Source organism: Myxocyprinus asiaticus, chromosome 22 (genome assembly GCF_019703515.2).
Source record: "Myxocyprinus asiaticus isolate MX2 ecotype Aquarium Trade chromosome 22, UBuf_Myxa_2, whole genome shotgun sequence".
Lineage (NCBI taxonomy): Eukaryota > Metazoa > Chordata > Actinopteri > Cypriniformes > Catostomidae > Myxocyprinus > Myxocyprinus asiaticus.
In genome coordinates, this window is record NC_059365.1 from 36,282,548 (window position 1) to 36,294,663 (window position 12,116).

The window sequence follows — 12,116 nt, forward strand, 5'->3', positions numbered from 1 at the left end:
CTGGGGTGAGGCATACTGAACTTAGAGAATGTGAAGATGTGTGAAAATAATGTGTTATGGGGTTTTTTTTTTTAGATTAAATTTTTTATAGATCCAATTTGTAAATTAAAACACATTTTTCCTCATAGACATTTAGATATCTCCATGAGAATCTAAAATGTGGGACATATCCCAAAATGGTACATCATCTCATGCTTTAAGTAGGTTTATGTTCACTGTAAAAAAAAATAAAAAAAAAAATAAAAAAAAACACTGGAAACCTGCAATTGTTACCTTAAGGAGCTATTTCTACCTGATCTTACACTAAAAATTTGTTTTGTTGGTGTTACCTAATGTAGTTAGTTTGATTCAGGGATATCAAATTATATTTGACTCTAATTAAACCAGTTAAGATGTTACCACTGTATACCAAGCTGTATTCTGGCCAAAGTTATTATTTATAATATTTTCAGAGGTTTGTCTGATTTGGTGGGTTTCAGTGGGTTTCTTCTTTTTACTACATATTACATAGTTATTATCATGTAATTAAATATGTTATAAGCTTATTGTTAAAATAACAGGTTTCAAGTTATGCTTATAGATACACATGTACAAAAGTTGAAAAAAAAAAAAAAACACACAAAAAACCCTTTCCATTTCTGAAACCCCAGCAATGTCTAAAATTCTAAAAACTGTAAAAAAGAAGAAAAAAGTGTCATCTCTTCATAACTGTAGATATATTTTCTATTCTTTAAAACAGACATTTATTTACCCATTTTCTCTATTGTGTAGCTGCAGTGTGTATATGCACTGAAGGACCTGCACTAATTACAAAGCTTGACACAGACTGTCACACACACACAGTCTTGATTCTCAGTAGTAGCTTTACCAAAAACTACATGTAGGGGGCAGCAATGAGGCCAAATGTACATACACTAAAATAGCTCTTTACACTAATAAATCACTAATAAAATAAGTATTTTTTACATTACAGTACATTTAAAATATTAATAAAATATATAAAATATTCTTAATAACTTTCAAAATAATTTTAAAATATTAACTTTGCAATATCTAACTTAAAATTATATTAAAAGACTATGTTTATTTTATTTTTACCCCACATTCTTTGCCACTTTGTTTATCTACTGTGCATAATTGTTATGATAAACATCCTGGGAATACATTTCTGCCACCCTAACCCCTCTCCTCTTGTGCTCTCTTTCCCAAAGAAAAACTCTAAAAATCACCTCTCCACGGTACCATTGGCACAATTCTGCAGTGTAGTCATGTGTTTGTACCTGCAGTGTGTGCTGAGAGTGTGTCGGAGGGTAGTCCTGATCACCCCGCAGTGTGTGTGTCGGGGGGTTGTTCTCAGTAAAAGGTTACAGAGAACAGCTCCGCCTACGGTCATATGGGACGAGGTCCAGCTGGCATGGTCAGCATTCTGTCCTCACTGTCCGTTCACCTCCACCATAACCCCCTCCCGGTGCCCCTCCACACTCTTGCACTCCACTTTGGGATGCTGCCAAGACAGTACCACTAAACTTGGCAATGAGATGTAGAGAAGATAGACAACAGAAAGACTGATGACACGTGTGGGTGTGTCATGACCCTGTGTTTTATTGGATTGATGTCCAGGGTGGACGTGCTGTTTAAACAAAAACCTCATACAATCTAAGGAGTAAAATCAAACTGGGATCACATTTTATTTGGCCAAACAGATAATTTTTGGGATAGTTAACCTAAAAAAAATAAAAGGGCAGTATAAAAGTAATCCATATGACTCCAGTGGTTAAATCCATATCTTCATAAGGGAGATGAAACGTGTGGGTGAGAAACAGATAAATCTTTAAGTCCTTTTTTATGATCAGTCTTCATTTTCACGTTCACTTTCTTCTTCTTTTGTTTTTGGCAATTCAAATTCTTCATGCATATCGCCACCTACTGGGCAAGGAGGAGAATTTATTGTAAAAAAGGACTTAAATATTTACGTTTCTCACCCAAACCTATCATATCACTTCTGAAGATGTGGATTTAACCACTGGAGATATATGGATTACTTTTATGCTGCCTTTATATGCTTTTTGGACCTTCAAATTTGGCCACCATTCACTAGCATTGCATAGATCTACAATGCTGAAATATTCTTCTAACAATCTTCGTTTGTGTTCAGTGTTCTGGTTTTATTCAAGGCAAAAATAGTATTTAATATCATTGAATCAACCCAAATATAATAATTACATGGTCAAACTTTATATTAGGTGGCCTTAACTACTATGTACAAACATTAAATACATACAAGACTATGTATTTACTGTGTAACTATATGTTGTTCTGCAAACTTCCCATATTTGCTGCTACTGAGGTTGAGGTACAGGTAGGTTTAGGAGTAAGGATAGGGTTAGGGTTAGGATTAGGGGTTAGAGTTAGGTTTTGGGTTAAGGGTTGGGTTAGGGGTCAAGTTAACAGAGTAACTACAAATGTAATTAAATGCAAGTTCTTTAAATGTAATTACAATGCAACAACATGTATGTACATAATAAGTACATTGTATCAAATGGTTAAGTACATAGTAGTTAAGGCCACCTAATATAAAGTGTGTCCAGTTACACTAACAAAACTAATTAGGGTTAGATGAGAAAGAAATAGCTTGTTAAGGTAACAATCACAGGTAGCCACTTGTTACAGTGCAGTTCATGTGTTGTGATACAGTATGTGATAGAGTGAGTAACAGCAGCTTTGTGTATGATAAAGAGAAAAATTTAAATTTAATGATATATATATATATATATATATATATATATATATATATATGTGTGTGTGTGTGTGTGTGTGTGTGTGTGTGTGTGTGTGTATGTGTGTGTGTGTGTGTGTGTATAAAAAAGTTTCTAAAAAAAATAAAGCTGAAATTCTGACTGGTTTCATTAAAGCCCTCTTGAGTTTTTGGTACATTTATCTAAACCTGTGTAAACGCATAAACTATTTTATGGATAATGCGACAGTACAGCATTATAATATATTTGCAGATGTAGTCTATATGTGCAAATAAAGATGTATTTAATATATTTGGAATACGTTACCATATGCTAAATTACTGAAAGACTGCATAAAACACTGAACAAATTCAACCCACTATAATGGAAGACTTTTGCAGTTTTTGTACCCTCTAACAATGCATTTTTGGAACACTTTGCATCTTGCTGATGAGGGAAACTGAGTAAAAACTCATACAATTAAATAAAAATAATATTATTATGACCAATATGTGACGTGTTTTGAATGTAGATTGTGTTTTTGAATGCTCTTTTATATGTATTTTTCCACTAATTGTAAAGTATAGCCACAGATAAACATTCCACCTCTCTTTCTTTTGATTGCTTTTAGGAATACAATGGCGAGAAGACCAACAACGGCATCCACTACAGGTTACAGCTTCTTTACAGCAACGGTAAGACCCGTACTACTCCTTTAAACCCTTTTCATATCCCATCAATAACAAAGACATATTGCGAGGCAGAGCTAGGCCAACTGTAAATGATATGTAACCACAACCATGCAACATGCCTCATCACATCTGGAAGAGTATTTGAGAGCTCCATCTGTTTATCCTGAGAGGAGTTCATGGTGTTGAACACATTTGCCACCCTTTCACAGTTTACGCTCATGTCTAATGTCATTCCACGTTACTCACCCACACAGATATGTTAAACACAGCCTCATTTGAGCTCACAGTTCTAAGTAAAGGACATACAAGCTAGCTGTATCAAGCTGTTACTAACTGGTAGAGCATGGTGCTTGCAACGCTATAGGCCATTTGTTTGATTTACAGGGAACACGTGAACTGATTAAACTGATATCTTATGCACTGGACAAAAGTGTTTGCTAACTGCGTAAATGAAATGCATCAAAAACAGCTAGTGATGTTACACTTGTCAATATTCTTTGGCACCACAGTTTTAAAAATTACACATTTCAAGTGATTAAAATAGTGTTAAAATATATTTGTTCTTTGCATATGAAATATACAAGTACAAATACTCCCCTTCAGATCCCCCCTATTCTTCTTAGCATACTGCTAACAGGTAGTGATGAGTTTTATTTGATTTGTCTGTAGTTTGTGAATTCCCTGTTGTTCTATGGCAAAGAGGCAGCAGGGCAGGAGAGCTCTCGCACTTTTAGGCGGGAAGATAATAAATAATGAAAAACTCCAAAGCTCATTCGAGTTTGTTTTTGCTAAGAGGCGTTAGCAGAATAGCTCAGTCAGCATGACAAGCATAACAGAATGTGCATAAATATACTGTAGGGAAAATAATAATAAAACAAATTAATTTTTCAAGACTTTCCATAAGAAATTAGTCTCTTTATGTTGACTTTTGCAAAGAAATTGGACTTTACATGTTGGGTGGCTCTCTTTTATATTTGCTCAAAGAGGCTTTTAATTTGAAAACAAAATTGATTCTACTAGTATTTGTGTTGAAATCTGGTACAACAGTTGCATTTAGGGTAGAACTGAGCTGATTTTAGTATATGCAGAGCAAATAAGAACATTTTTGGTTGTTGCTTATCTATTATACTCAAAGAGCTACATGTTTTTAGTCTAAAATATGTATATTCCATTTAAATCTGCAGGAATCAGGACAGAACAGGATCTGTTTGTTCGGTTAATAGACTCCATGACTAAACAGGTGAGTACTGTTTAGATGAATAATTTTGAGTTTAAACATGTTATAATGCTCTTGATAGTCAGTTTGATTTTTTTCTTCATTAAAATTTACCTAAAAAAAACAAAAAACAAAACAAAAAAACAGTTTAAAGTGGTTTGTTGGTCTAACAGAAGCTGGTTTAGCTAGTCTCCCAGACTGGCCAAGCTGGTCTTCAGCTAATTCATCTGGTCTCCCAATCTGGCTTAACTGATGTTTAGCTGGTTTAACTGTTCTGCCAGCTGGTCTCCCAGCTTAACCAGCTAACAGCCCAAAACCTCTCTAAAACAAACAAAACAGACTAGCCTTACTAGCTTGGCCAAGCTGGGATACCGGCTAACCTTTTTAGCAAGTTTAAAGTTGTTTTTCAGCAGGGTCTTTTATTATAATTGCAAGATCCCCATATTAGCGCGTTAGATATTATTTGTTCACTTAGAAAGTTCCTCCTCTGCATTGCAGAGCACATATGTTGGACTCCAGTTCCAACAAAAAGAGTCAATTGCGATGCTTCTCATAAGCTGAACTCAATTCGGCACCTGCGTTCTGCATTCCATCATGAAATAGAGCAGAGTTCAATCCCTCCACTCTTCCTATATTTTCCATGGCCCAGTAGGTCCCACTGTCACTGCATGTCAGCCTGTCTCAGATCAATATGGCAACCGGTTCCTCAACAAAGCATCAACCCCAGAGACCAATCAATAGGCCTTAATGTAGATGCAGAGCAGACACACTGGAGACAATAATCCTCCCAATGACAAAAAAGGGCTGGAGCTATGCTCGCCCGTAAAATCCTTCCCCCCCCACACACGCAGGCTTTACATATGTGCATCAACAGCTAAGGTGCAAATATTGATCAAAGGAGACCTTGATTTTTCCTTCTAATTGAGAGTGATGAATGAGAGAGAGAAGGATCTTCATTGAGTTACAGTGCCTGGTTTAAATCCCGTCAAAATCAGCACGTTTATTCAAAATTAATTTATGAAATAATTTTGTTCTACAAATATATACTCACTGACCACTTTATTAGGTACACCTGTACACCTACTTATTCATGCTTTATGCTTTATTATCTAATCAGCCAATCGTGTGGGAGCAATGAAATGCATAAAATCATGCAGATATGGGTCAGGAGCTTCAGTAAATGTTCACATCAACCATCAGAATGGGGAAAAAATCTGATCTCAGTGATTTCGTCAGTGGCATGATTTTTGGTGCCAGACGGGCTGGTTTGAGTATTTCTGTGACTGCTGATTTCTTGGGATTTTCAAGCACAACAGTCTCAGCTTTCTATTCTTTGCTGACAGAGGTGGAACCCGATGTTGTCTTCTACTGTTGTAGTCTATTTGCCTCAAAGTTTGACATGTTGTGTATTCTGAGATGCTATTCTGCTCACTACAATTGTACAGAGTGGTTACTGTAGCCTTTCTGAAACTTTTGTGTGTGATCCCAGGAGATCAGCAGTTACAGAAATATTCAAACCAGCCCGTCTGGCACTAAAAATCATACCATGGTCGAAATCACTGAGATCACATTTTTTTCCCCATTCTGATTGTTGATGTTAACATTAACTGAAGCTCCTGACCTGTATCTGGATGATTTTATGCATTGCACTGATGCCACATGATTGGCTGATTAGATAATTGCATGAGGTGTACAGGTGTACTTAATAAAGTGCTCCGTGAGTTTATATCCTGTAAGGCGAGACAACTTAAAGGGATAGTTCACACAAAACATGAAAATTGTTGAATGTTGACAGAATTTAAATTTTTGGGTGAATTATCATTTAATTAAAGTATCAGGACAGACTGGGAGTATATTTGCTCCTGGAATTCGTAGAAGAGTTGTAACACTATTCCATATTGCTGGAGTCAGACATGCTTGAAGATGTGGGGTGGCCGGACTACTTTGGCGCCAGCAATGTGAATAAAAAATGGTATTTAAATATCGACCCGCTCCCCTCCTGCCCCCCTCCCCCCCAACTCCCCCAAATCCCCTCCCCACTTCAACAAAATTGGAGGATGGTGATGAAGAGGAAAAGACCTCCATAGGCAGGCTAGTAAAAAATCAATAGTGTAGAAGTGGTCGTTATCCTAAAAAGTATTGTTCCCCATGGCATTGGGTCAACACTGTCTGGCCGACTGACCAGAAGCAAGTAAGATGGAGGATATTTTGAGGTGGATTGTGTTCTGTGTTCCATGTGTGTGTGTGTTTATGTGGTAGTGTTATGATGGATTAATCTTTGGCATTGATGTTTGGTGGGGATTGAGAGCCTGGTAGGAAGGGGGGAGTGAGTCCTTTAACTTCCTTGATATGCACTGATCATCCGTCATTCAGGCCAGGCATGACAGCCCAATGACGGATGCCTGGGAGGAGTCCTCTCTTTTGGGGCCTGGCTGGCCATCTGTCTGCTCAGGGTGGATGTTGATGGGGAGAACGGAAAGATTGTTACTCCACATGAGCCCCAGCAGAGTCTGGATCCCCCTCGGATCATCACATACATCCAGCCGCTAATGAACAGATTTAGCTTTTAGCATATGTTAAAGTTGTCAGCATGGTCCAAACCAAAAACATGACTAATGACCAGGTGTCAGCATCCTGAACAATTATCTTGAGCAATCACTGCTTTCACTATGAGCTAAAGGATGGGTCTGCCAAGTCTCAAATCTTCAGCCCTATGATACACATATTGATATTTGCATTTCATAGATAAACTGCATAACTTCTTGTATTAAGAATTAACACCAATTGTTTTTTCTGCCTCTGTTTCTCTCTCTGTCTTATAGCCAATCCTTTATGAAGGCCAAGACAAAAACCCAGAGATGTGTCGTGTTCTTCTCACCCATGAGATCATGTGCAGGTCAGTCCATTTCAATGAGTTACAACATATATACTGTACTTCACAAGTCCATACTAAATCAAAATGGATCTTATTTACTTTCTTAATACATTTTCTTGGTCTTATTGTGAACAATTCATTAGTATATATTATTCCAAAAAAAAAAATATATATATATTATCTTTGAAACGACTTTGCAGACAATCTACTTTTCACAATCCAAACAATTCCCAATGCATACAAGTCCCGTACTAAAATTAGTTTTACTGTTGAATATCCTGTTTCAGTCTGACAAATTTAGAAATTCCCAAAAAAGTAAAATGGGTTGTGAATGCTGATTTATGTTGAGTTTAATATATGGAGCAGGATTTTGGACTAATGAGGTTGCACTGTAGACGAGGCTACCCAGCACAACCAAGTGACAGACAAAATTTACTGTTGATTGACTTGGTTGTTTAGGACAACAACATAGATGAACAATTAAGAGATTTATAGCGCAATTACAATGTTACTTTTACAGAGCTTTGAAACTTTAGAACAAGCACTGCTCTGTTGATATTCTAAGCACCAACATTCTGAACACAGCGTAACATGCAAGCTACATTTTTAAAATAACCTTTAATACCTTATTAATTCCTTTTTTATTATTATTTAATGTGAAAATGTATTACGCCTCATATTACTGGTCATGATTCACCATCACTGTGTGAGAGTGGCTTTAAAAGAATATTAACATATGGTTTGGGAGTTCAGCTCATGAGTGTACCACAGGGTTGCATAGGTGGGCCTACACATTTCTCTCCTCTCCACTGTGAAGTCCTACGGTGCTTTCCTCATTAAATTGACCTTAATACAGTGTATTTATGGCTTCACAGTGGGTTTGCATGACTGGGGGCCTGGGTAGAGGTGTCTAGTCCATGAAGTTTTGCCTGATGGCCATTGAAGGGGGATATGGACCAGTAGGGGATCAAGACTGTGGGAGTCTAGGATGTTTGGGGGGCTCACATGTGCACGTCTTGGGTGATGGGGGTGGGGGTGGGGGGGGGGGGTTGGAGGGGAGACCAGGTGGGTAACCCAGAGTTAATAATGCAACAAGGGGAAATGATTGGGCTTCCTTGGCCTCCCAAGTGCCAATGGGAGAAGCAAATCCTTCACTGAAGCACTAATGGCAAGAGGGGAAAAAAATCTGAATACTGATGCAATGCACATATGATATGTTATATATTTTATGCCAACACTCTATGTGTCTGGCATTAAAGTGTAGCTGAGATTTGCCAAGAACAGACACAGTCAATTATTATGGGATACCTGTCAAGTTATTAAAGTGTTGATGGGAATTTCAACACATTAAGATGGACTTTGCTAATTAAGCTCATCACTGAAGTGTTTCCATCTGGCAGTCACCAATGCTACATAAATCTAATAAATGCTTCGCTGTGTAAAGTGGACATCATCACTCCTAGCAAACTCACCTGCTTTACACCACATAGCAATGGATGCTGGGTACTCTGTGCTTTTTCTCCCTCAAGGAACCAGGCTTTCTCTGAGATGATTTCGATACAGGTTCCATTTCCATAATGATGGCTCAGTTTGAGTTGGTCATTATGTGATTGAGTGTGATTATTAACTGCCTCCCCTGATGAATGGTTGTTTCCATCTGCTAATGAGAGAGAGATGAGAGATATTTCCCCTGTCTCTCACTCCCAGGTGATAGAGCTCTTTATCAGGGCCCTGACGGAGTCTGCCTCACTTGCAACACCCATGAACAGACTGAGCATTGCTGAAAGCACAGCAGCTGTTCTTGACAAACTTGATGTTCTTATCCCAGATGTGAGGATGAGTGCCTGTGGTCCCTTTCAGTTTTAATAAATAGCAGTTGTCTTTGAGACCCATTCCTTGGTGTAGTAAAAGAACTTAGCAATCAACTTTGACAGATTGATTGGCATTTCTTATTAGCTGAGTTACAATATTGCCACATGAACGTCATAATCACAATCAAGAATGAAACCAAATATTCAATATCAGAGGGGACCAATGGCAAAATTTAAAAACTTGGTAATTTGTAGCAGGATAGTCAGTCACCCCCCCTTGTAGATAGCTTGAATGGTTGATCCCTTTCCTTCTAATGTGCCAATACATTGCTGCTGGTGTTCGATGAGTCTCTTTGGGAGTCGTGTAGTCCGGGTCATTTGTTTCCCTCTCTTCATAGTGAGCTGCAGTTGTGTGCTGAGGTTTAGTAGAATTCAGTCAATTTGCTTGTGTGGTTCTGGCACTGTGTATATGTAGGTCTGAGGCATGTGTCTGCCGATCACCTCCAGTTTCGAATGATGTGTGTATGTCTGCAAGGGAACGTGGACCTGGGCTGCACTGCTGTTATTTCTTTTCTTTTTGTTCTATCCATGTTTCTCTTAACTCATCTGCAGTAACCGACTGTGGTATTGATGCTTACAAATTACTGTAATTTTGCATGTTCATTGTCTGACCTTTAATATTTATTCCTTTCAGGAAGTGCTGTGGGTCTGCCCCAAGAGTATGGTGGTCTCCTTCCTCACGGCTTGCTGTGAATTGTGTGCACTAGACTATTATTTAAGTTTTTGTAGTGTGGGTGCTCTTGTAGACTCGACAAGTGGTGTTTTGGGCCTCCTCCAGTGTGGATTGCCTTCCTGGTGGTTAGCCCTTGCCTTCAAAGGGTTTTAATGGATTATTGTCTCAAGGTTTAAATTGTTATGTAGAAGGTACGTAATTGTTTGCATTTTAAGACTCCTGTTTTATCTAATGGTAACTTTTGAATAAAATGTACTTTTACTATGGAAGACATTGTCTTATCTTCACTGGGTATGACAAACCTGTGAGTCCTTATGACTTCAAATGTTTCCAGTTTAATTTAAATTTTAATCCCTTGGGTGGAAGTCCCAAGGTGGCATAGTTGGCTACATTCTAACACCTATTTAAGTTGCTCTTATGACTGCTCTACACTAATCCTGCCACTAATTGAAAAACACTTGACCACTTATCTACTATGATAACAATTAGGGTTGGGGGGGACATGTTTGGGGAGACATTCCCCTCCATGTTTGAACATGGGGGGTAAAAGCCTTGATCGCAATCATAACCAGGAACTCTAAGGACATGACTAAAAAACAGCTTACACCAGTATGAACTTCGATGCTGGTTTGGTGCTGATCTATGTTGTAAACCTGCATAGCTATGCCATTCGCCAGCAAAAAAAAAAGCTGTTTTACAAGCATGGTCTTTTTTGTGATGCTGGTTGACCAAAGAAGTCTTGTTGATTAAGGTGGTTTAGTAGTCTGTTGGGGACACTAGCGCACAAGCATCCAAAACACAAGTTCCTGAGCTCAACTGGCAGAGCATTTCAATTTTTCAGGGAACACACATACTCATAAAAGGTGTACCTTCTAGGCACTGTTGGATAAAGGTGTCTGCCACATGCATGAATGAAATGTGACATATGCTGCTAGTGTTTTCAACAGGTCAGTGTTTATAGTGTGTTCTGTAAAAGAGGAAGAAAGGTATCATGGTCAGTCTTCAGACATTCAAGGTCCTTCCTGGTCCTCCCAATTACTTGGATCTGGCACTCTGGAGTCTGCAAATGAGGCATCTCAGCAGTCAGCTGGCAAGGCACATCTACAAAATCATGGCACATAGTGCACGGTGGGAATGGACTGGTCTCTCTCCGCCTGCTCTGCTGCCAGTCTGGATGAAGATGCTGCTTTGGAGAGGTTTGCCATGGGCTTTCACCCTCCAGCCAGGCAGCCTGGTGCATATCTTTAGCCCTGGCTACAGCCTCTCTGTGCTGGGCTGGATAATTACAACACTTGCCCTTTGAAAACAAGCCCTCTATTGACTTCCTTCACTTCCACCCTCTCTTTTGTTTCATGTCTTATCTTACTTATTCAGCATGTTCCACTCTATCTGATGTTAGTCTTAAGATTCCCCCGGGAGGCTTTGAAGGCTGTTTTTTTATAAGCCCTGCTCTGATATTGCAGTCTCGTCTTGATAAACCCACCTTTCTTGTTTTCAAGTGAATCTACTTCAGGATACTGAAGGTCTGTCTGGTGGGCTATTGAGGGCTGTGGTGGAGATAGCAAGCTGTGTAGGTAACCCTTAAAGCGTCTGTTCCTCAATCTATGACTAATCACTCGGAGCGACCAGAGTTGGTGCCTCTCCACAGCAGCACAGCTTGTCCTATGCTCATTTCAGGGGATTGAGGTTGGAGCCACATTTGTTTTCGTGGTTCTGGCCCACCATCATTAGCCATGCCAGGGCTAGCCTGTACAGATCCTAGAGGGAATGCCATTAAGGCCACATTACAGACGCTCTGCCAAGGTTTGTTTTTGTGAACGGGGGCCTCAGGCTCCCTCCGGACTGGGCTGTGCTCTTGGGGTCCAGTTTGTTTAAAACACTTCTTTCGCAGTTTGAGGAGGTTGTCACCACAGCCTCACCATTGGGTTTCCAATGCTAATTGGTCTCCTGGAACTTTGCTAATGGTTCCAAGTAGCTGGGGGAATAAATTATGGTGGCATGCTCTATGGCAACAGTCACACACACAAAGAACAGGAAAAAAAAAACAATGCAAG

At 39.0% G+C, this 12,116-nt stretch overlaps 1 protein-coding gene across 5 annotated transcripts in view; it reads left to right on the forward strand.

The window, feature by feature from the left end:
- LOC127413218 (transcription factor COE3-like) overlaps nucleotides 1–12,116 on the forward strand; it is a 135,079-nt gene that overhangs the window by 16,646 nt on the left and 106,317 nt on the right. For all 5 annotated transcript variants that reach the window (XM_051650163.1, XM_051650164.1, XM_051650162.1 and 2 more), the window contains exons 3-5: nucleotides 3,367–3,430; nucleotides 4,612–4,667; nucleotides 7,466–7,539. In XM_051650163.1, coding sequence (XP_051506123.1) covers nucleotides 3,367–3,430; nucleotides 4,612–4,667; nucleotides 7,466–7,539 — 194 coding nt within the window. The remainder of the gene's footprint in view (nucleotides 1–3,366; nucleotides 3,431–4,611; nucleotides 4,668–7,465; nucleotides 7,540–12,116) is intronic.